We start from the raw sequence: 25,446 nt of genomic DNA, 5'->3' as shown, positions 1-25,446 counted from the left end.
TAAGGATGCACTACACAGAGAAATTAAGATATTAATCATCATGATGAAATGTGAAGACAGAAAACACAATGTGACATTTCAAAACAAATAGGAATATTTATGGGAAATGGTAAAACTGAGTCATTACCTGCCAATAATAAACATGTATGTACATGGATTAAATATTCTATTAATTAAAGGTACAGACTGGATTAATAAAAGATGCAGCTATATGCAGCCTATGTGAAACACACTTCAATAATAAAGATACACATTTCACTGAAAGTGAACAAATAGGAAATTAGAATCAGAAATGAATAGAAGTAGCTATTTTATATCAGATAAAATAAAGTATGTGAAAACTGTTAAGACAGACCAAGGAGAAAGGGCCCAGCGCAATAGTGTAGTGCTTAAAGTCCTCGCCTTGAATGCGCTGGGAACCCATCTGGGCACCGGTTCTAATCCCGGCAGCCCCGCTTCCCATCCAGCTCCCTGCTTGTGGCCTGGGAATGCAATCCAGGATGGCCCAAGGCTTTGGGACCCTGCACCCACATGGGAGACCCTGAAGAGACTTCCAGTTGCTGCTTCGGATTGGCTCAGCTCCAACCGTTGTGGCCGCTTGGGGAGTGAACCATCGGACAGAAGATCTTCCTCTCTGTCTTCCTTCTCTCTGTATATCTGACTTTCCAATAAAAATAAAATAAATCTTTTTTAAAACACTGTAAAATACACACAAGTACATGGAGACAGAACTGCATGTGGGTCAATGAAAAGTAGGTAATGCAAGAAATCAAATGAAATAAAAACACAACAGTCTAATGAAATACAGCAAGAGGAGTATTAAGAGCACAGTTTATAGGAATGAGCGCCTATTACAAAACATTGGGAGAATATCAAATAAATGATTTTAAAACTTATAGAACCTAGAAAATCAAGAAAAATATCAAGCATACAGTTAGTAGTAGAAATGAAAAAATACAAAAACTACAAAGTCACATGAAGATCCACTCCCTATGGGAAGCTCATATGGGCTGTGTTTATCTGGAGAGGAGCAAATACATCCAAGAAATTAATAGCATATTTAAATGGGATTGTATTCAAGAAATTAAAGTTTTGTTTTTTAACCTTGGAATAATTCTTAGTTTTTTTAAAGATTTGCTTTTTTTTTTTTTTATCGGAAAGGCAGATATACAGAGAGAGGGAGACACAGAGAGGAAGATTCTCTCTGCTGAGTCATTCCCCAAGTGGCAATGAAGGAGCAAATCTGAAGCCAGGAGCCCAGAGCCTCCTGTGGGTCTCCCACGCAGGTGCAGGGTGCCAAAGAACTGGGCCGTCCTCGACTACTTTCCCAGGCCACAAGCAGGGAGCTGGTTGGGAAGCAGGGCCCCCAGGACATGAACCATCACCCATATGGGATCCTGGCGCATGCAAGGCAAGGAATTTAGCTACTAGGCTACCACGCCAAGCCCAGAATAATTCTTAATTTTAAAGCTGTATCTAAAACATAATGAAAAAAAAAAACATTTGGTCATGTTTATGAGTGCAGAAAAGCCCTCTGAAAGAAAATCCATCTAATTATTTCAGCAAACTAAGGTGAAATTGGAATTTACAGAGACAGGCATTTAGAAAACCAGTTAGCATGCCTGTGCCTGTTCAGTGCTGGCTCATCCTATTTCATACACCTCGAGTTTAAAATAGTTGTAGGGGCGCTGCTTCCGCTTGCCTGCCTAAAACTGCGACTGCGCACAGCTGCTCTTCCTCTCTGGGCTCGGACCTCTATGGCGTCAACATGGCGGGTAAATACGGTACCAGCTATGGTGCCTCCCTCTGGAAGATGGTGAAGAAGATTGAAATCAGCCAGCATGCCAAGTACACCTGCTCCTTCTGTGGCAAAACCAAGATGAAGAGGCATGCCGTGGGCATCTGGCACTGTGGCTCCTGCATCAAGACAGTGGCGGGGGGGCGGGGGCCTGGATGTACAACACCACTTCTGCCGTCACAGTCAAGTCTGCGATCAGAAGACTGAAGGAATTGAAAGACCAGCAGAGGTGCCATCGAAGACCAGCAGAGGTGCCATCGAGGACGGCCTAAAACCTTGGGACCCTGCACCCAAATGGGGGATCCAGAAGAGACTCCAGGCTCCTGGCTCCTGGCTTTGGATTGGCGCAACTCCAGCAATTGCAGCTGCTTAGAGAGTGAATCAAGAGACGGAAGACCTTCCTCTCTGTATATCTGACTTTCCAATAAAATAAAATAAATCTTAAAAAAAAAAAAAAAAAAACAGTTGTAAGGCCCTCACTGAAACACAGTCCTAATGTATACCATGGGAGTCAGAAGTGATGGCTCAAGTGACAGGATTTCTGCTGTTCATATGAGACAACAGGAATGAGTTTCCAAAATCTGGACTGCCACACGTGAGACATTGGGAAAGCGAATCAGAAGATGGAAACTGTCTAAGTCAGAGGATGAACACTGGAATTTCCTTCTCTTAAAATTGAAGCAAAAGGGAAAAAATAAAAAATAAATTAAAGCAAACATGCTTTTATATGAAATGTCAGGTGCATTTCATTCAAGTAAGCTACGATGTATTGTATGCAAGCACCTCTATGCTTCTGTATTGCAATGTAGCCCAGATTCAGTACTACAGACCGCAGAGTAAAAAGAAAACACTAAAAAAAAAAAAAAAGTTATGTAGATATTGGATGCATCATTTAGTCTCTTGAGAATCCTGCTGTATCAGAGACCTTGGTCCGAAAATGTTTTCTTCTGTTCCAATGCCGTTTTCTCTACCATATACTCCAGGAAACAGACGAAGTCATAAGATCTAAGTACCCTTGACCCTCGCAGGAGGCATAAATTAAAATTAAGCTTCCAATATTGGACCTGGAGCTTTTCCACCCATTGGATATGTTTGCACAGTAAATGAGATGGTACAAGACACTTCTGTCTTTCTCACTCTATCCCCTCTCTTTACCCTACCCCGACAGGTACCCAGAGGCAGCCGCTAGCAGGCAACACGAACAGGCCAATCATTGCGGGGGAAGTGGGGGGCATATAGAAGACGTGGGTGAGGGGACAAAGCAGTGAAGGGACCCCCAATGGCGGAACCCATCACACCCCAGGAGCTTCGGCCCATTTCCTGCTCTGAGCACGCCCACAGCCCAGCCGGCACGGAGTCGGCTCACTCCTTTCTGTGGACGACCACAGACACCGGAGTTCCAGAGCCTCGTTCTGAGGGGAACGGACATGCTGGCCCGAGTCGGGGATCCAAGCTTTGCCAGGCACCAAAATGAGGAGCTCAGGGGAAGGGAGGGCACCAAGATGTAGGCAGGGTGCTCAGCCTCTGCCGAATATGCCGACCAGCACTGTCCGGAGATTCTGGGAGCAGACCCTGGGTCGCTGGGGTCAGCCCCGAGTCTACAGGCGGCAGGAATGCGGGTGTGCCTGCCAACAGGTGAGGACCCCGAAAGCAGACAGGGAGTCCTGGGGGAATTCCGCACCCACTGCGACGGCCCTCAGAAGATCCGGCCTGGCGTGAGCGGACGCCCCCTCACTTCCGCTTTCGCGGGCGGCGTTCCCTCAGGGAGCTGCCCTTCTCTTGGGCAGAGGCTCGGCCGCCCGCGCTCTGTGGTCGGGGCTCTGGTGAGAAACTGAGCGGCGCCCAAAGGCATCCCCGCCCCGTCCCACGTGGAGGGTCCCCAAAGGGCCCAATTCTCTCCAGTCTCTTGCCTGCCACGGCTTGATCACCTTGGCCCACGCCCTTTCTACATCCGGGGCCCCGGGGAGTCCGAGCCTCGAGGGCACGCGGTGAACTCGGTGAACTCGGCCGAGGGTGGGGGTGGCCAGACCTCGCCCGAGGGAGGAGGTGGTGGGAGGCCCTGAGGGTCCCGCCTGTGCCCCGCAGCAGGGCCCGCAGTGCCGGCCTCCAGCCCCTGCTTGTCTGCCCCACGGGGGCCTCCACGTGTGGCTGTCCCACCCCGGACCCCTGGGCCCCAGGAGAGGTGAGGGGAGCCAGCCGGTGGTGGCTGCCTTGGAGCGAGGGCCCTGAGCTAAGGCGCTGCTGGCCAAGCCAGCATGTGAGTCCTCGGGCTCCTCTTGGGATCCAGTGCCCCGTCAGTGTGCCTGAGAAGGCAGCTGAGCACAGCCTGAGGACTGGGGCCTCCGGCAGCACGGGGGAGACCCATGCTGGCTCCTGGGCTCTACTGAGCCATGGTCTGTGTGTCTGTGTGTGTTGCAGGGTTTGGCGGGGCAGTGGAAGCGAGATTCTCTCTCTCTCTCTTTGTCTGTTTCTTTCTCTTGCACCTGTGCCTATCATAGAGCTTAAAACCAAGTCTCGTAATCCTCCAAAGAGGGGTCTTCTCACTAGACCAGCTCTGCCAGGGTCTAGTGAGAAGAGTCTGGAAGAGGATGGGAGGGGTATTTCAGTGTGTCTGGGTCTTGTGCTCAGGAAGCCACACTTGATGGGCAGGGCGAGATGTCTTAGTGGCCGCTAGGACGCCAGGGGTATGCCATTGCTGAGAGCTCCAAGTACCCGCAGGCCAGCAGGAAGGACCCACGGCTTTGATAGCCTGGTTCTCAGGTCTGAAAAGACCGTGTCAGGAGTATGCTGCCACAAGAATGCGCTTCTAGCGGGGCTTGGCAGTCTGGGACGGGTCAGGGAGATGGCATTTTTCATGTAAAGGACTGGTCAGCTTGATAGAGAAGCCGTGGCGTAGACACAGCATGGAATTCTGCCCAGCCCGGACAGGATTGCTACCAGGTGTTTCCCAGCAGCATGGATGCAATAGGAGATCGTTACGTGCTCAGTGAAATCAGCTCCTCCCAAAAGCGTAAAAGGGTTTTCCAAGATTTGTGATAACTAATTTAGAGATTACGAAGAATGAAATGGGTGTGAATGCAATTGGCATTTTTAGGTTTGACTGTTTGCACAGCCCTTGTCTGTTGCACTAGAAAGAGTAGTTTTTCTTCCTTTTTTAAAAAAAGATTTATTTTTGTTTTTATTGGGGAGTCAAATATACAGAGAGGAGGAGAGACAGAGAGGAAGACCTTCGGTCCATTGATTCATTCCCCAAATGGCCGGAACTGCGCTGAGCTGAAGCCAGGAGCCAGGTGCTTCTTCCGGGTTCCCCACACGGGTGACAGGTCCCAAAGCTTTGGGCCGTCCCCTACTGCTTTCCCAGACCACAAGCAGGGAGCTGTATGGGAAGTGGGGCTGCTGGGATTAGAACTGGCACCCATATGAGATCCTGGCATGTTCAAGGCGAGGACTTTAGCTGCTAGGCTCCCACACCGGGCCCGGTAGCTTTTCTTCCTACAACTTGTTGAATTCTTCATGTAAGTCACAGTTATAATGATGTTGAAAGCACGTTACTGTAAACATTAAAAGCTAAATGAGCCATGGTGTAGGTAGGAATGAGGGCGGGAAGGAAAGAGGAGAGGCAGGGCGGGAACTACCATTTTGTTCTAAACACCGTGTATATGGGATACACACGCGCCCTTCCCTTTCCATATGTGCAAGACTAAGTACATCAACGGTGAGGGGTGTGAGTGAGCACAGGAGGGGAGCCCACACACGAGCAGAGGGGGATGCTCAGAGCCTGTGGGACAGCCTGCAGTGAGCTTCACGAACTAGAGCTGTGCCAGCGGTCTGATGCCCTAGGATCCTCTCACTTCCCATGCAGGAGCTGCGGCAAGGAGCTGGTGGAGGGCTTTTCCTGAGCGGTGCCCTCGGCCCACAGAACACATTGGCACAGGCAGTGGCAGGAACCAAGGTAAGGTGTAGCCCGTGAAAGTGGGCTCAGGGCCCCACCCATCCCAAAGTGGGAGGACCACAGGGCAGCTGGCCCGACCAACACTGTTGCCATCATTGTGGCCTAGCACACTGCTGGCTGGCCGCTGGCTGCTCCTGGGAAGCCTTGTCTCTCACGGGAGCACCTCTTGCACATCTCAGGGGGACGAACCGCAGCAGAGAGGCCCCTGAGGGCCTCTTTCCCTACCCTGAGAGGAAGCCTGGTTGGGGGCCTTTGTCACGGCCTCAAGGGTGCAATTCTCAGCAGGTGTCACTCACACCACCTGTCTCTTCCCCAGGCCTGAGGGCTCCCATCCCCAGCTGCTGCCTACCCTTGTGCCAGCTGTCCCCAAGAAAGTCATCATGATGCCTTTCGGTCAGAAGAGTGTCCCTGCCAAGGTTGAGGGAGACCATCAGGCCCAAGAAGAAGCTGCTGGGTTTCTCGTGCTTGGAGAAGGGGAGGCCCTTGCTGCTGGTTCCTCCTCTTCCTCTGCTCCGGTAGCAGCAGCCCACGAGAAGGAGGTTGCTGCTGGATCCGGGAGTCCTCCTGGGAGTCCTCCCGGGAGTCCCCACAGAGCCTCTTCCCCTGCTACCAGCTCACCTGCACTTACCCAGTCTGAGGAGAGCTCCAGCAGCCAAGACGAGGCTGGCCCAAGCCCCTGGCAGTGCCTGCAAGACCCAGAGTCCTTGTTCCAAGGGGCACTGGAGGAGAAGATGGCTGACTTGGTAGCGCTGCTGTTCCTCAAGTATCGCAGGCAGGAGCCGATCTTTGTGGAAGAAATGCTGAGTTGTGTCACCGTGTATTACGAAGACCACTTCCCCGAGATCTTCTGCAAAGCCTTTGATTGCATCCATCTGATCTTTGGCATTGAGATGAAGCAAGCAGACACCACTGACAATGTGTATGTGCTGGTCCCTGCACTGGGCCTCACCTGCCATGATGTGCAGGGGGGTGACCAGAGCGTGCCCAAGACCGGCCTTCTGATCATCGTCCTGGGCTTGGTGATCATTGGGGGTGGGCATGTCCCTGAGCTGCACCTCTGGGAAGCTCTGAGCATGATGGGGTTGCTTATTGGGAGAAACAACTGCATTTTTGGGGAGCCCAGGAAGCTCCTCACCAAAGACTGGGTTCAGGATGGGTACCTGGAATACCGGCAGGTGCCCCATAGTGAGCCTGCTCGCTATGAATTCCTGTGGGGTCCAAGGGCTCACGCTGAAACTAGCGAGATGAGAGTCCTGCAGTATTTGGCCAGGTTCAATAGGAATGACCCCAGATTCTGCCCAAGGTTAAATGAAGGGGGTGTGAGAGATGAGGAAGTGGGCATTGAGGCAGCAGATGCAGGCAGGGCCACTGGGAGTGAGGGGGGCAGGGTAGGGACAGAGCCAGCAGCTTGTGCTGCGCCCTGTGAAAGGCATCCTGGTCGTTGCTCTCCACGGGAAGATGGCAGTGAGAGTTCTGACTAGCAGAGGGACAGAGGGGCTTTAGAAACACAAACACAGGCTGTGGCTTTTGTGACCTTTCTGTGTAGCTTACTTGGAAGTTACTTTTCTCCCCACCCCATTTGATACATACAATGTGTTTCTGTCACCCTGAGGTCTAAGCAGTGTCTGCATGTGTGTATGTGCAGTTCCATGGTCACTCACTCACTGCTTTGCTCTGTAGAATGCTTTATATGGAAGTGTAAAAATAATTAAGGCTTAATAAACAAGTTAGCTAACTCACAGCCTCACTGAATCAGTGTGCATCCACTGAGCATCTGTACTTTGGAAAGCCCTGTGCTAGGACGGTAGATGCTGAGACAGGCACACTCACCTACCAGAGAAACGTGGAGTCCAGCGGCAGTAACCATCCTGGGAAGAGGAAGATGGAGAGATGTTCTCATATTTGGAAACAAACAAACAAAAGAAAGGCGGGGAGTGTAAGAAGTTGGGGTGAGCTGGTGGGACTCCCGGCAGGGCAGTGCAGGGTAGTGTCACTGGCATGAGTTGTGAGTAAGCTGGGCTGGATGAGGCCCCAGCACCTGTTGGCACACGTAAAAGCCAGGGCTGGTTTTGGGCTGGGCTGCCCTGGGCTGGGCCTCAGCACCCACGGCTGAGTGTGAGAGCCTGGGCTGTGAGGATGGTTGCAAGGGGCTTCAGTGCTTGCTCCTATGAGGCTATAGCACCCCCAGCAAGTATAAGAAAGAGCTAGGTCTCAGGCTGCGGGTTGGGATTCTTGGGGAATCACTGTCACCTGGCCACAACACCTGCAGGCACAGGAAAGACTGGGACTTGGGCAGGCCCGGAAGGGATCCACAAGCGTCTTCTCAGCAAGACTACGGCACTCACTGGTACAAATCAGTGGCTGGATTGGGGCCCAGCTGGCACAGGCTGTGGCACCTGCTGGTGTGCCTGAGAGTTAGGTCTGGGGGTGGTCCTGGCCAGGTTTTAGCACCCACTGGTGCAGGCAGGGCTGGGTCTGGCGATGGGCAGAGCTGAGCTGGGTTGAAGCGCCTGCTGGTGCATGCAAGAACCAGATCTGGGGACCAACCCTGTCGTGGCTGTTAGGAGTGGGCCCAATGGGTCCACTCCACCTGATCCCCTAGCTGAGGGAACACCACAAGGATGTCTGGTCTGGCCTTGGGGTACATGTTGTGGGGGCAGAGGTGCCCCTGTTGCTGACTCTCTGGAAGGAAGCTGGGCTGCTCATGGAAGGTGGGTCAGCCAGTCTCTCTGTTTCAACAGAGGACCTTGAGTGCCTCTCCGGAAGATGGAAGGCAGAGCAGGCTGAGCAATGCTACAGGCCAAATTCTCCGCCAAGCATCTGAGGCTATGGACATGCTGAAACAGTCATAGGCAGCTAGCAAGTATGGGAAGTGGCATCTCACACCTGGTGCAAAGAAGCTCGTACTCTATCAGAACAGTGCAGGCTCCTCAAGCAACGGCCTCAGGACTTCCTTCCCCCATCAGGGCCCCTGGGACAAAACCACGGTACCATCTTTTCCCCCTGGCACTGAGTGGTCCAGAAGCAGGGAGCTGTGCAACATCTCCTCCACCCTGTCACAGGAGAGTTGGGGGTTCTGCCTCATGCCCAACTCCTACCCCATCCCTTCCCATCTTGCCCAGAGACCCACAAGGGTCTCCAATCTCCTCACCTCTATAACAAACATGTCAAAGGAAAGCATTGTAAGTTAAAACCAGAGTGCTGATAGACCATACGCTGCAGGACATTCCACTCAGTACCTATGTGGAAAGGACAGAGCATTTAGGCACTTCGAGAGGAGGAGCAGACACGTAAGTAATTGTCCAAAGCAAACCTTTTCTTGGAAGTGGCTTGCCCATTACAGAAGCTCCAAGGTGAGCTGTGGGGGAACCAGGGCACTCCTGCCATGATTAGGAGGGTCCTAGGTCTGGGAGACAGGTGGGGATCCCAGGCAGCTGCTCCATGGGACCACTGATGAGCCAGGAGCAAGCCAGGATCCAGTGATGGCAAAGGCATGCACAAAGAGGGTGCCAAGGGGAAGAACACAGTTGTACAGACCAGATGGAATTGCCAGTTCCTGGGGAGGGTCCACATGCAAGGAACCCTGGGACCCAGGCTGGAGGGCCTTGTGTTAGAGAGCCCTGGGACCGAGTTTCATTGTCAGGTCACCTCCTCTTTCAGCTGTGCCATGGATATTAGGTTCCTTTGGTTATCTGAGAGACACTGTAGCAACTGGAACAGAGACATGCATTAGCAGACACAGGAGTGCCTCAGGCAGGAGGGAGTAGGAGTGGTGTAGGCTACGTGGGAGCTCCTACTAGCCGCACTCTCCTGCAAAACTACCAGGACAAGCCTAGCATCCCCAGGCCCTTCACTCGCGAAATGGTTTCACAGACCACTTCCTTGTAGGTTGTTGCAAGTGGAAGAGTGACCAATGCCCTGGCTGCAATGACTGGCTCGCATAGATTGGATATTGAATGATTACCAGGAAATTAATAGTGTGACCATCTCAGAGATGAATTCCTGACGTGTATTCCCAGGCGTTTCTGTACCCTTTGGTCTGACCAAATTCAGTTTTTTTTTTTTTTTTCCAATAAGTGTACAGACCGACTTGTTCGAAGAGGATTACAAATTTTTGTATTTAGACTTTATGTAAAATAGATGATGCTTTCATTTTTAGAATAAAATCTATTTCTGATGAATGAAAGCTGCATGTCTGTCCCCCACTCTGTCCAACAAATAAAAACAAAAAATTCAAAATGAAAGATTAGTTTAATTTAATTAAAAACAACTCTGGAACATACGCACATTTGTCTCATAATGTGCGTTGTCCAGGCACTTTGGTTGCAAACTCCGAATGTGGTTCATGTTTTTCACAACTAAATGGATATAATATTCAGTGGACTCTTAAGCGTATGATTATAAAATCAACTGGAAGTATGGTATCCCAATTATTAACAGAAATTAAGGAAGGAGGGAAGAAAGCACAGAAATACTTCCTTATATAAAAAAAAAAGAGAGAGAGAGAGATTGATTTATTTGTATTGGAAAGGTAGAGAACGAGAGAAAGAAAGATCTTCCTTTCTGGTTCACTCCCCAAATGGACGCAATGGCTAGAACCGAGCCCATGGGATCCAGGAGTCAGGAGATTCCTCTGGGTCTCTCAGTGGGTGCAGGGCCCCAAGACTTTGGGCATCCTCCTAAGCTTTTGCAGGCCACAAGCCGGGAACTAGTTGGGGAGTGGAGCTGCCGGGATAAAAACCGGCACACATATGGGAGGCCGGCGCTTGCAAGGGAGGATGAGCCGATTAAGCCATCGAGCCAGGCCCAGTGGTTCTTAGAAGTAGATCGTGGAGACACACGCCCTCTATGCTCTTTATATTAAAACACGCAAATAGCATATATTTTAAAGCAAATATTCCAGGAGCCTTTCAAGTACGTGATGCGTTTGGCTGCTGAAGGCATGGGGGGGGGGCACGCCCTCCATCCAAGGGTCACACTCAGGAGTCCTGCACGTGCCACGGAGCACTTGGCCTGCCACGTGCAGACTGTTGGCGCTACACTTGCCCTGGAAGAGGGACTCCGGGTGGCAGGGACATCAGGCTTGCAGGATCAATTAAGCCAGAAGCCTGCAGGGGACCGGCCCTCTCCCTCCCCAACACCCGAGGACAGATGGTGTACCCCACCCACATTGGGCCAGGCCCTGAAGGACCCCACGCGGCACGGGGAGCCGCACCACTGCCCTCTGGCCAGTGGCACGTCGGAGGAGCCTAGGGTCAGAGCCTTGGTCAGACGGGAGGCGACCCACATCGGCAGAGCACATGAGCTCCGGCCTGCACCAGGCAGCAAGGGGAGGCGCCTCATGAAGCCCCGGGGCCCCGAGAAATGCAACGCCCCCATACGGGTTATTGACGCCCCCAGTGACCCGGATGGGGAGTGCTCCCCCGACTTCCGCCGCCTGGTCCAAGATGACTGGCTGAGGTACGTGTAGCGTTGGCTCTGAGGAGGCGACGGAGACACGGTGGGAGGGAACCCAGGAAGCCCCAGGCCCTCACTGGGGCCCCGGAGAACCCAGGTCTACTGCTCTTCTCCTGGCCGTGCCCCGCAGGGCCGGCGTGGGGCGCTGGGCCCGGAGTCTCCATGGTACATGTTGCGACTCTGCATGGCTCTCCCTGGAAGGAAACGGGGAGGAAGGACCAGGGTGCCCGGAGGTTCGGGACAGGCCCTGAGAGACACCACAGTGAGGGGGTCCCCGTGACCCCAAGACTGGGGCCCGAGGCCACCGTGCCCTGCGGTCAGCCCTGGGAGGAGCTTCACGTGGGCCGAGCTGTGTGGTCCCTCCGCGGGGCAGAGAGACGGGAGGGCCTTCCTCTCAGACAAGGGGGAGGGAAGGAGCCAGAAACAGGGCCCACGGTGGACTGAGGGCCGCGGCCTTCCTGTTCTAGAAGGAAGGGGCAATTCTGCCCCTGCTCTCGGTGCTGGGAACCCCACACAGTCCCTCACGTGGGGCCGAGCTGTGTGGTCCCTCCGTGGGGCCCTGAGAGAAGGGAGGGCCGTCCTCTCAGACAAGGGGGAGGGAAGGAGCCAGAAACAGGCCCCGTGGTGGACTGAGGGCCGCGGCCTTTCTGATCTACAAGGAAGGCGAAATTCTGCCCCTGTTCTTGGTGCTGGGAACCACACACAGTCCCCCCGCGGGGCAGAGAGACGGGAGGGCCTTCCTCTCAGACAAGGGGGAAGGAAGGCTCCAGAAACAGGGCGCCACATCAGCTGGCCCTGCCGTCAGGCCTGGGTCCAGGGCAGACACAGAGGGACCCATCATTCTCGTTCTAGAATGCAGGGTGCAACTCTGCCCCTGCTCGCAGTCCCACAGACACCAGGCCATGCGACTATAGTGTTTCAAGTTTTCAGAGAGGTGGCCTCCTGAAGGCAGTTGCTGCCCTCAGGTCAGCAGAGGGTAACTTCCAGTACCGCCAAGGGGACATTGGTGGATTTCTCTCATCCACATGTGTGCACCTGATCTACGAGGGCCTTTGCAGGAAGTGACTGGAGTGTGGGGAGACATTGCCCAAAGCAGCCTCTTTTGGGATCTCAGGGAGACGGTATTCTTGGTCTGCAAGACGTGTCTGCACTTAGAGAAGCGAAAGGGCCTTGGGTCTCTCAGGACCATGTATGCATACCTTGAGGAACCCCGGGCAGGGCAGGGCAGGGCAGGGCAGGGCGGGGCAGGGCCCCATGAAATCTCATTTCTCTTTGGAAACCTCATGCAGGCTGACCAGGTGTGGTGCACACTCACCTGGGTCTCCCAGGTCTTTGATCTGCACCAGGAGGCAGGTGCTGTGGCCCAGAAAAGCAGAGTGGACCAGCAGAGGCAGGAGTGCCCGGATCTACCAGGACCCAAGGTGCGCACTGGCGGATATTGGTGAGGTCTGAAGATGCCCACAGCCAAGGAAGTGGGGAGCCTCACTGAGTCTGAATGTCTTGTCTACCCCTAGGGGACTGACTCAAGAGTAGCCCTACGTGGCATACTGGCTTCTCCCGGGAGTAAGCAGGTGCTGAGTCCTAAGGCAGTGGAGGTCTTGGTCAAAAGGGAGAGCTGCAGTGGGATGAGGAGGGGCACGCGCTGCCAGGAGTCTTCCAGATGAAATAAGGCCCCGGGGGAACTTAAGGAACCTGCAGGCCAAGAGATGGCATTCTGTTGGCATCCCTGGGGACCCCACACACATGGTGACAACGTAGGCACCACCTCAACCCCCATGGGTGCAACCAGGGAAGTGAGGAACTTGTTCTGAGTGGGGGATATCTGGCGCACACAGGGAAACCAACTGGTGACCTGACACACAGATCCCATGCTCTCTCGTGTGCCAGTGCCAGGGTCAACAACAAGTGTTCAGGGTACAGGCAGCCCGGAAGAGAGAACGGGGCCCGCAGGAATCTCCAGGCAGGCTGAGACTCCGCATACTTGCTCATGGGTATTCTCAGGCCTTGCTAGGTGGGACTTAGGCGTAGGTCAGAAGAGAGAGGGTGTGGGTTTGCTGGGTGTCAAGGAGATGCCAGAGGGGAACTGCTCCCTGGAACACAGAATGTTCTAGGTTCACCCTGCCCCTTATCTCAGCCCTGGGAAGACAGAGGGAAGGAGTGCATTGCCTTGCAGCTCTTGCACTTGGGGCAGCTCACGGGGACAGGGCTCTGGTTTAAGCAAGCGGCTTCAGGAAACAGACCCGGGGATTCAGGCTCTGCCATTTGGCGTGGTGGGGACTGAGCAGGAGGGTCCCTCCAGGATGCTTGGGCCTGTGGATATGGCCACGTGCTGCTGTGGCCCATGGGCAGGGATGGCCGGATGTGAGGCTCGCAGGGCCTTTTGTGTCCTCTGGAAGAGGAGACACATTGCCCAGGCCAGCAGAGGGGGTGGAGTCCAGACCATGTCGGGAGTGAGGATCCTGAGCAAGCAGAGAGGGGACAGATGGGTCCACCCCAGCACAGTGGGGACCTCGCAGTGTCTGGCCCATCCTCTGGTCAGACCCGGGCTTCCAGTGGGGCTGCTTGCAGTCTGTGTAGCTTGAATGTCCCACAATTTCTTTTGCAGGAGCTCACATTTGTGGTGACGGTCTCAGTCTGAGTCTGTGTGTTCAGGTCACGGAGAAGAAAGAGGGCCAGGCAGTGCCAGGAGTCAAGGTGAGTGTCCCTTGAAAGTGGACACAGGTGACCCCACAGCGTGCAGTCGCACCCCTCCCCGCCGGCCGTCCATAAGGGAAACTTGGCCTCCACGTGTGCATGGCTGCTCCCTTGGGAAGCCAAGTGGTTCCCTTCCTCCTTCCTCTGCTCAGGGCACAGTCCCAGCAGCGGCCCAGCAGCCCCGTGTGGCGCTCATTGCCCGCCACCCAAAGAGAAGGCATGCAAGTGGGCCTTCATCTCTCCCCTCGAGGGAGGCTGTGGCATCCAGCTTAGCCATCACACCCTCCCTCTCTTCCCCAGGCTTGTGGTCGCATCGCCCGGCTGTCACTCACCTGTCTGCCAGCTGTCCCCAAGATAGCCATGATGCCTCACCATCAGAAGAGTCGGCTCTGCAGGCTGGAGGGAGAACTGCAGGCTGGAGGAGGGGCACCTGGCAGGGCGTGGGTGAGGCTTCCTGTGTCTCAGGAACAGGAGTCCACTGCCGCCGCCTCCTCTACCCCGGCCTTGCCTACCCAAAGGGAGGTGTCTGCTGCTGGGCCCCCGATTCACGCTCCGAGCCGTCCAAGCACCTCCTCTGGCACTGGCAGAGTTGCCACTGCAGGGAGTGAGTCCCGGGGTGGCGCAGGGGCCTGTCTGGGTGTAGCAGAGCTTAGGGCCCAGCATAACGCACTAGAGCTAAAGATGGCTGAGTTGCTGCAGCTCCTCCTCCTTAAATATCGGTTGAAGGAGCCGATCACCAAGGCAGAGATGCTGTCCCATGTGACCAAAGAGTACGAAGCATACTTCCCTTTCATGTTCAGGAAGGTGTCTGAGTGCATCCAGGTGGCCCTGGGCATACACGTAAAGCAAGTCGACCCCGTTCGTCAGTGCTATGTGCTCGAAACCGCCCTGGGCCTCACCTACAATGGGATGCAGGATCATGACAGGAGCATGCCCAAGACTAGCTTCCTGATCATGGTCCTGGGCCTGATCTTCTCGAACGGCAACCGTGTCTCTGAGGAGGAGCTGTGGGAAGCACTGAGTGTGTTAGAAATATATGATGGTAGGGAGCACTACATCTACGGGGAGCCCCGGCGGCTCCTCACTGAAGAGTGGGTGCGGGAAAGGTACATTGAGTACCGACAGGTGCCCTGCAGTGAGCCTGCTCGCTATGAGTTCCTGTGGGGTCCCAGGACCCGTGCTGAAACCACCAAGATGAGAGTCCTGCAGTACCTGGCCAGGTACTATTCTGTGGAGCCCGAATCCTATGCATCTCTGTATCTAGAGGCTTTGAGAGAGGAGAACCAGAGGGCCCAACTGGGAGATGCAGCCTGAGCCAGGCGCACTGCCAGCCACTTTTCCCACCCTTTGGAAGTCTGGGTCCATTCTTCCTTCAGGACTCTGGTCAGCGGTCAGAGTGCTACAAGGCAGGGTGGGTTGGAGTGCAGGCACTGGGTAGCGTTTGTGTTCTCTTGTTTTGTTTCATTGATGTACAACAAGCGGATCTTTGTATTTTGAAACACATGGCTCCCGACGATCAGGGTGTAAATATGTTCATCACATCACGGGGGTTGGGGAGTCCCAGTTGTCACACATCTATTGCTGCTGTGCACTTTGAGTGGGAAGAATTTTGTTGTGTTAGCCACAAACTGGGGAGTGTATCTTATGTTGAAGTCGGAGGAGCAAATGACAGCAGTGCAAGAGCTCTTTCTTTGGACAATGTGAACAAGTTAACAGCGATGCAGTTAATAAAATAGATGAAGAAGTCGTTGGCTCCTGATTTCCCTTTTCCCCTTTCTTCTGCCTCCAAAATTAGAAAGTGTTATCTTAGACAACTGATAACATGTAAACAAATAAAGTAGGCTAGAGACGCGTATTGAAAACGTTCTGAAGTTGAGACATGCATTGGACAAGTTCTCTGCAGAAGGCCTTGTACCGGGAGTGGAGCTGTGGGACAGCCACACACACCCTCCCAGACAAGGGTACAGTCCAGCGCCGGCCATGGTAGGAGGAAGACGCTGAGATGTTGGGAGACCCACAGAGCCAGGGAAGGAAGGCTGAGCAGGTGGGCCACCAGGGGAGCGTGAGGGTGCGGAGTGGACCCTTTGTGGGGTCTGTGCAACCACACCCCTTCTGCGGAAGCTCACTACGGTGCAGCTGGGTGGGGCAGGAGGTCAGAGGCTCAGGCAGTGTGGGTTTGACTTGAGAAAAGCCGTGAGTCGAATACTTCTCCGTGCAGGTGTTTCCGCGTGTCAGCTACGGCAGAGGAGCATCCGTCTGCAGCGTGCGTCTTGCAGAATGTGTCTTGGACGCTTGTCCCGGTGCAGTGGAACACAGAGCCAGAATCAAATGACCAACGGCCCTCAGGTGCAGGGCACTCCTGAGAGATAAGGGCGGATCTCCCGGAGAGTGAGGTCAGAGGACGGTGGCAGTGCTACTGTGCCAGGCTGCAAAGGCAGGTGCTAACTATTAGACATGGCGGGTAGCTCATCTTCAGTATCATTGGCCAATGTTAGGCAGAACCACATTGTGGTAATCATCCCATGAAATAGTGATGTTGGTGGGAGAGCAGTTGGGAGGGTGGGATGGAGCTGGTCCTGGACTCCACATCTCGCTGCTTGAGTCCCACCGTGCTCCTCCACGTGCGGAAACTGCAGGTGTCCTCTAGGAGGATTCTTTGTTTGGCTGAGGGTCCATGCACGTTCGGCAGAGTTTTCTCTGCGACCTCCTGGAGAACAGGAGAGCAACAGCAGCATCTCAGAGGGGCCAGGCCTGGGGCTCCAGGATAACACAGGAACAGCCACCTGCCCGTCATGCAAGTGTGCCTGTATTCCCCAGGCACTGTGACCGGTGCTTTAGGCACAGGGAAACCCTCCTTGGAGTGACCACCCAGAACAGATGTGACCCACCACGCAGGGCCTGGGAAGAGCTCAGGACTCGTGGCTAGGGCGTGAGCGAGCTGAGAGGAGCCCTGGTTCTTGAATTGTCTGGGCTTCACGAACCTCAGGCCATGGCCGACTCTGACTTTCCATGTGTACTGTCAGCATGGCCCAGCATATCTCTGACGAAGAAAGGAAACAGTCTCCTGGGGTTGGGCGATGGGGCAGCATGCCCAAGTGGACCACTAGAAGGTGACTGTGAGAGTCAAACGCACTTTGGAGGTTGGCAGAGTGCTAGTTCTGTGGGACTACTGCACCTTCCAGTAGTGCAGAGCCTGTTCCATTATGTTTCCAAATGCCTCCATCCAACCCTGGACCCTGGCCTGCTGCCGAGTCCTCCTCTGCTGCCTGGCCCCTGTGGAGGCTGCAGGGTCGGTCGCACGCCCTCCCTGTGACGCAGAGCAGAGCAGGCCTGCTGCCGGCACGAGTCCCTCATCTCCCAAGGCTCACGCTCTGTCCTTTCTGAGAGCCTCACCCTAACACGGCCAGAGCTCAGTCTGAACTACCATCTCAGACACCTGGTCGTGCCTCCCTGGGAGCTGCCAACGTCCTTTAGCTTTGGCAACGAGAGGGTGTGCGTGCTGTGTCCACAATCAAGTGGCTCTGAGGATAGTAGTGAGGGTAGTTACAGATGATGAGGAAAAGACAATTTTCGCAGTGGCATTTACATGAGCTTCTGAGTAGTGAATACCTACCCAGTGGTCAGAGGTCATTTTCAGGGTCGGACTCTCACCCCACTCATAATGATGGTGGAGGCAGCCATCTTCGGGGCTTGGTCACTGGGACACACCCCAACATGAAAAACCGTTTCTTGCAGCTCCAATTCGAGGAGAAAAGGTCTCAAACCCCACTTGCACTACCTCAGAATGACGGTGAAGTACTTGCTTTTGGTGTGACCGATGGCATTGACACAGGTGCCCAGGCAAGACCAGGCATGCCTCAGGTTACAGAGACTCAGGGGAGGAGTAGTGTTCATGACTGCTTCTTCTGATAGGAGACATTCCTCACAATGTTGAGGTCACCCCCAACCTTCCACGTGTGCAAATCTCACAGAGCTAGCATTGGAAATGGCACAGAGCTGGATGCTGCACGGAAATCCTGGAGACAATCGTACTGACTTGCTCCTGGGCTCACACTCTTGCTTTCTGATGGAGTGTTAGCTGTTTCACGTGCACAAAGGGCATGGCCATTCATGTTTGTGTCCCATCAGTTTCTGTAACTTGATGCCCTACGTGGTGCAATACAAAGCTGGTGCAGGGCTTGCAGGCTTGGTCCTCCTGTCAAGCCAAAGGAGGCTTCCCCGTGCCTGCCCACTTGTGTAACCTTCTGTGTCTCTGTCTCCTTTGTTATTTTGATCCCATGCAGCTCCCTCTCCCACTCTGTGCTGCATGGTTGGCAGTGGAGTGTGAGCCCGTTCCACCAGGTTTGCAGTGTTTCGAACTGAGAGGAAACTTCCATGAGATCAGGTTTCGGGAGGGGAAAGAAATCCTGCGACCATTAGTGCAAACGTGTGTCACAACACCACACATGTGTGGATTCAGGTCACACATCTTACATGCAGCTGACACTGGTCTCAAGTCACCCCAAAGCTCTGCACTGGTGTTCTTTTATGCCTGACATGCAGATGAGGAAACCGAGGTGCAGGGAAGTGAAGTGCTGGAATCTCCTTAAAGCCGCGGGAGCAGAATTTAAACCAAACCGCCTGTGCTTCCATAGCCTTGTCCCCGTACTGACCCGAGCTGTGGCCCTCAGGCACCGGAGAGGGGGCAGCTCTCAACCAGTTACTGAATGCCTCAGGTTGCGCGGCTGAGAACCGTGGGGAAGCCATGGAGAGACTCATTCTGGATGCAGCGCTCTCAGCCTCTCCCAGCTGGGTCTGCTCATCTTTTCCTCTGCAGTACAGACCAGGGCCCAGCAGGACACTGGGCTGTAGGAGAGCGGGGGTAAAGCTACAGAAGGGCTTTAGATGCGGGGCTTGCAGCTATGGCCCTCTGGCACACACACTAATATCCAGGAAGGAGCCCTGCCCTCGCATCTACCTACCAGGCCTCCTCCACTTCTGTCCCCGCCAGCTGGGACGTGAAGGACATTGTGAACATGACCTCGTGGGATCCCTGCTGGGTGTACAGCAGACACGGACTCATCTGACAGAAGTAGAATATTCAACTCCCAAAAACCTCTAGCTGCCTGGTCTCTCCAGACGTGAAAATGAGACAAAAAAGCAAAAAGTGTGTGTGTGTGTGTGTGTGTGTGTTGGGGGGATAGTGTATCGATACAGAGTGTGTGTGTATTGTGGGGATAGTGTTGTGCTGCAGTGTGTGTGTGTTGGGGGGATAGTGTATCGATACAGAGTGTGTGTGTGTGTATTGTGGGGATAGTGTTGTGCTGCAGTGTGTGTGTGTTGGGGGGATAGTGTATCGATACAGAGTGTGTGTGTATTGTGGGGATAGTGTTGTGCTGCAGTGTGTGTGTGTTGGGGGGATAGTGTATCGATACAGAGTGTGTGTGTATTGTGGGGATAGTGTTGTGCTGCAGTGTGTGTGTTGGGGGGATAGTGTTGTGCTGCAGTGTGTGTGTGTGTGTGTGTGTGTGTGTGTGTGTGTGTGTGTGTGTGTGTTAGGGGACAGTGTTGTGCTGCAGCAGGTTAATCTGCTGCTCGCAAAGCTACCATTCCATATGGGAGTGTCAGCATTCTAATCATTGACTTCCCTTCCAGGTCCCTGCTACTGTGCCTGCAAAGGCAACAGGAAATGGCCCGAGTACCAGGGGCCCTAGCACCTGTGTGGGAGACCAGGATGGAATTCCTGGGTTCTGGGTTCTGCCTGACCCAGACCACGCTGGTGTGATAATTGGGGAGTAAAGCAGAGGATGGAAGATGCCTCCCTGTCTGTCTGTCTCTCCTTTCACATGAATAAGTATGTGAAAGAGAGTGACGTGTGTGTGTGCGTGTATGTGTGAGAGCAACACACAGACAAGTCTTCCACCCTCTGGCTCACTTCCCAATTACATAGAGCATTTGGGGCTGAAGTCTGGAGCTGAGAACTGCATCCTGGTCTCTCCTGTGGGTGGCAGGGGTCCAAATCCTTGGGCCATCTTTGGCTCCTTTCCCCAGGTACTCCAGCAGGAGCCTCAGTAGAAGCAGAACAGCTGGGACTTGAGCCAGGCACTCCCACAATGGGATGTCAGCATCACAATCGTTGGCATAATACGCTGTGACACCAACGCCAAGCTCCACAGTGAGAACTTTTCTAACTGCCCCTTGCTTCTTGAATATTCCATCTTCTGCATGCTTTGTTTTTTGGAGAGGAAGAGGGCAGCTTCGTGGTATTAAGGACATTCACACTTGTACGCAATTATAGCCACCATTCATATCAGGAGCTCTTTCCCTCTGCAAAAACCAAAACACTAGGTTGCTCCGGCACTGGCTTACTTCACTAGGCACTTATGCTCTCTCTCACATAACACGGCAGGTCCACAGAGTACAGTACAAGGGAGATTGGGGAAGGATGGCACCACATAGTGTGTGTTCTCCACTCATGAATAAAAGTAGGACTCTCAGTGAAACTAATAGATATACCTTTATGTTACAATAGCAGATTTTCTACTTTCTCCTCTACTTACCATTTCCATGACATGCAAATATCAGAAAGTGAAGCTCGTGTACTGGGGGACTATGTTATCCTGAAAACACAAGGACAAATGCTGTGAGGGAGAGATGGGGAGAGAGGAAGAGGGAGAGATGAACCCTTCTGCCTGTAACACTGTATCATAGAAAATAATGTTAAAAACCTCCACTAAATCCAACAGCAACCTTTCCTTCTCTCCTCCCCCAATGCCCAGGTAATTAGCTCTATCACTCTATTTTCCATCTATGCGTTCGACAACCCAAGCATTTCATTTTTTAAGTAGAATTGTGCAGTCTGTTTGTGGTTGATTGAGTATACTAGCAAAACGTTCTAATCACTGGTAATTGTTGCAGCACGTGTCACAATTTCCTCCCCTTTTGAGGCTGCACAGCACCCCATTGTAGGTACATATCGTATTGTACTTACCGGCCAGAGACTGTATATTGAGCAGGAGGACTTGAGGAGTACAGGCCTTCAATATGGGATTTTCTTTCTATCTGCCTGCGAGTCAGGCGGTGATTACTGTTTGCAGGAGCTACAGGAGCCAGAGCTGAAATGCCCCTCTGTTTGCTCTCCCCTGCTGTCCTGCGTTTCCGTAGACTTCTTCCACCAGGTCTGAGATGCACAGTCCTTCCCAGGCTGCATTGCAGGGGCCGTGCTAACGTCGTGGCAGCAAGTGTTCCACAGTCGTACAAGCAAGTCTTTCTGTTTGCGTGGGTCCCTGGCCGTGACCTGCACAGGTGCTTTCTTTGCATGCCCCCCTCCCAGTGCCCTGGCACTTTTTGGACCAGCGTTCTTGTCAGAGAGTAAATTCCCCTCCCTGGGAATTTGAGACGCCCATGTAGCTGTGGCTGCTGCTACAAGCACGGTTAGAGTAAGGGCTGGAGCTGGCCTGGGGGCACGGCGACGAGGATCAAAAGCTTCTTTCCCCATGCCCTGTAGCCTGTAGCCTGTAGTGAGCCCCCTCCTGTCTCTTGGCTCTTCATCATAGAACTTTCTGCCCACACCTCACGTGTTAGTTTGAACTCGTCGTCTCAGATAGCAGGAAGACAGGGGAGGGCACAACGCTGCAGCAAGCGCACCCCATGCTCATCTTACTCCAACCTCGAGTTTCCTTCCCCAGGCCTCCACCGTTTGCTTTTTTGAGAAAAACAAACTGTGGATGTGAGGACAGTGAGAGGTTCAGAGAAGAGCTGTAGAGACAGCACAGACTCCTTCAGAAAATGGCCAGGGAGGGGGCTGGCATGACCCGTCTCAACGGGAAGAGGTGAGGGTTGAGGTGGCTGCCCCAGAGCAGTCTCCCGGACTCAGGAAGCTCTCGCAGAGCTCACCCATCGGGATCCGTCTCAGCAGCATCCTGATACGCAACAACGTGCAGTGGAAGACGGATGGCCTCGACAGGTGTGTCAGCCTCACCGAGACGGAGTAAGAGACCTGCAAAGCACCGAATCACTGCTGCTAGTTCCCAGGAGAACTCACCACACTCACAGTGCAGCCACACTCATGGTGGGCTTACTGCAGCAGAGGGACACTGTGCAGCCTCAGCCAAGGGGAGAGACACATGCGGGGAAGGCCGGGGAAACGAGACACACGTCCGGGAGGAGCACACAGGATATGCCCAATTCCCCCACATCGTGTGGACAGCTGCCAGGCACGGAGGGGCCCAGGACTGTCACTAGTGGCGGGTCATGTAGGCAGCTCTGCATGGCAGGGACCCAAAATCCAGACTCCCAGGAGGAAACCCAGCATCGGGGATGTTGTTTGTACAACACTTGAGACATAATACAGACTATGTCAGCCAGTGGATTCTAAATAGGTTTCATCGCGATTGGAACTGCAAGATTGGTGGCAATTCAGACCTGTTGAACTATCAAAACTGCTTGAGCAGGACCCTCGGAGCATGCCTCACATCGGGGACCTGGGATGGGTGGAGGGCTGGGCGGGGCTGTTCCCTTTGTTTCTCCCCTGGCCCCAGATACAGGGAAAAATGATATTAGTGTGGAAACAATATCTTACCCACTTTCCTGTAGCCCTTGACCCTTTGTACCCTAAACAACTAAGTAAAATCATTTAAAAAAATAAATTAATTTTTAAAAATGCCAACACTTGAGACACAATACATCACCCTTGTCAGTTCTAAGAACGCTGGCATCTATTTTCAAACACATATCCTCAGACACAGGCCAAGGTCCAACTGACGGCAGATTCGCCTAAGGCCAGCAATGAGCCTGCTGTGCAAATGTGCTTCCGAGGGTGCACCCCATTTGGTCAAGGAGTCTTTACAGCAAAATGAGGCCTGCAGGACCTGGCTAAGGAGTGTGAAAGGCCCGCAGGACCTGGCTAAGCTGCAGCCCGGGTTTGTTATCATGGGCCCTCGACTCCAGTCGTTACCACAAACCTTGCTAGGCATTAAGGTCTATCATAGAAAACCAAGTGGCTTCCTTCTCCTTTGAAGGTTTATTCATTTTTATTGGAAAGGCAGACAGGCAGAGAAAAAGATCTTTCGTCCGCTGGTTCACTCCCCACGTGGCTGCAACAGCTGGAGCGAGCCAATGCGAAGCCAGGAGCCATGAGCCAGGAGCTTCTTCCGGGTCTCCTACGTGGGTACAGGGTCCCAAGGCTTTGGGCTGTCCTTGACTGCTTTCCCAGGACACAGGCAGGGAGCTGGATGGGAAGGGAAGTGGGCGGGACACGAACTGACACTCATATGGGCTCCTGGTGTATGTCAGGTTAGGACTTTAGCCACTAGGCTAGCTCGCTGAGGTGAGGTGTGAATGTCTTCCGACTTGGCCAGGGGCATGATCCCAGGCAGCACACAACTCTGGCCCATGACAGCTGACCTGAAAACCTTCCAGGGTTTCCAGAGGCAGGAGTGTGATGCCAGGGCACTCACACGATGTATGTCCCCCAAGGGCACTCGTGGGCCCCCTGGAAACCAGAGTGAACCATACTTTGGGCATCCCAAGAGGATGCAGGTCACGTGTTCCCTGGCAGGCAGCACGTCATGCTTCAAGTGCTTGGGTCCCTGTCACATGTGGAGGAGACTTCAGTTCAGCTTTCTAGCTTTGGTCTGGCCCAGCCCTGAGAGCTGTAGGCATCTGAGGGACTGAATGAAAGGCTGACAGCAAGCGCTTTAGCCACTAGACTTCCGAGCTGGGCACAAGGTTTTCTTTGTCTTTTGTTTTCAACGACTTATTTATTTTGCTTGAATTACTGAGAGCGAGAAGGTGAGGAGTAACCGAGAGATAACACCATCTGTTGGTTCACTCCCCAAATGGCCGCCATGGCCAGAGCTAGGCTGGTCCTAAGCTGGCAGCTAGGAGCTTCTTCCAGATCTCCATGGGGGTGCAGGTGCAAAGGCCTTGAGCCACCCTCTGCTGCTTTCCCAGGCCATCGGCAGGGAGCTGGAGCAGAAGTGGATCAGCCAGTAGACAGGTGCCCATAGGAGAGGTCAGCACCACAGGTGGAGGATTAGCGTGCGCCAGCCCCAGGACTCAGCTGCGTACCATCGCTAAATGTTACCTGCCATCAAAACCCATTGTGTCGAATCATCTATGGTGGAAAATGACCTTCTTCCACACCTCCCCTCACACACAGAGTGTGATTTCCAAACACAAATACATTTGCTACATGGATTGCTATCATCATGCCTAAACAAGCAGGAACTTGCCCCCAGTGTCTGTGCAGAGCAGGCCTCAAAGAGGGGCATGTCCTGGCAGTGAGAATAGCATCTACGGGGAAGAAACGGGAACTAAAGGCTATCTTTCTGTGATCTGCAAACAGACATCTGAGGGCCAGATGAGTTTACTGTCACACGCCAGGCACAGCTGAGGATGTGGTCACTGAGCCACACAACATAGCTGTGAGTGACATTATGAGCGCCTCTGAGGCGCACCAAGAGTGTTCCCAATGTGGCCGGGTGCAGCCTTCCTCTGCGACAACTTGCATGAGTGGCAACAAAACACGTATCTGCATATGGGCCCGTCTGAGCAGATCTAGCCCATCAGCAGTCGGAAGACAGCAAAGCAGAAATCTGGCGGGAGGCGGGTGGAAGGCGACCTAGCAGAAACTGGCAGTGGGAGAGAGCTTGCCAATCCGAGCTGGTCTATCCATCAGTACTTGCAAGTTACCAACAGAAAGCTGGTGAGGTAGAGGATACCCAAGAGAAAGCAGGGCAGGTGTAGGGAGTTGGCAACTTGAGCAGATCCATCCATCAGTAGCTTGAAAGCACCAAACAGAACGTGGTGGGGGGAGGTGTCAAGAAGGTCTCGACCAGCCCGCCTGGCAGGGACCACCGTGGGCAGTCAGTCACCCAGGGGCCCATCTGACTCAGACAGTCTTGGTGATGCCAAAATCAGAGTGAACTGAGCACCGGCTGCTGAGCAAATCAGAGAGGTCAGTGAGAGCCTCCGCCATCTTCAAGAGTGCAAGCGCCACGGGGATGGATCACAGTCTCTCCACTCATCCAGGGCCAGAACTGGCAAAAGGATGTACCTGTCACCAGACAGGAGGCTTTTGTGGGAACTGAAACTGTAAGTCTGCACATTTTGAGAAAAGAGGGAAGTCAAGCACCCATCCACCTATCCCCTTCCTCCACCCACCCTCAGCATCCTGGCTCTGCACCTCCCTGTGACATCACAAGACAAAGATGAGGGCTTCAGCGGCTGCTTGGCCGACCACAAACACTTTAGAACCTCGTGGACAGAATATTCCGGGCAGCACACTTGAGACCAAAGCCATTTTCGACTCGCCAGCGGAGTGACAACAGCTTTGGGTGCACAATGTCCCCAATGCTGACTTAGCTCCACGGCTAGTGGTGGCAATCTAGAAGAGTCTGAGGACAAGCTGACACCCTCTGCCAACGAAGGGCCACTTATCGAGGTGCTGTCTGATTCTTCACTTGTTCCAAACGCGGATTCAAGGTAGCCTTTGGTCCAGGTCGGCGAGGAGGCCATGAGCCAGGCTCCCGCTCCCAGCCTGCAGGTGTCAGGCTCCCAAGAA

The 25,446-nt window shown here is 53.6% G+C and overlaps 1 protein-coding gene across 1 annotated transcript; it reads left to right on the top strand.

Moving 5' to 3' along the window:
- The first annotated feature begins 1,768 nt into the window (after positions 1-1,768).
- Positions 1,769-15,215, top strand: LOC121169443 (melanoma-associated antigen 8-like). The gene is made up of 5 exons (XM_041000041.1): positions 1,769-1,955; positions 3,343-3,433; positions 6,067-6,493; positions 11,211-11,216; positions 14,601-15,215. The coding sequence occupies exons 1-5, from the start codon at positions 1,769-1,771 to the stop codon at positions 15,213-15,215; spliced, it is 1,326 nt and encodes a 441-aa protein (XP_040855975.1).
- Positions 15,216-25,446: the final 10,231 nt, after the last annotated feature.

This window comes from Ochotona curzoniae, unplaced genomic scaffold, assembly GCF_017591425.1.
Source record: "Ochotona curzoniae isolate NIBS_2020 unplaced genomic scaffold, NIBS_Ocur_1.0 scaffold_1852, whole genome shotgun sequence".
NCBI classification, from domain to species: Eukaryota; Metazoa; Chordata; class Mammalia; order Lagomorpha; family Ochotonidae; genus Ochotona; species Ochotona curzoniae.
This window is presented reverse-complemented; position numbering and strand designations above follow the sequence as displayed.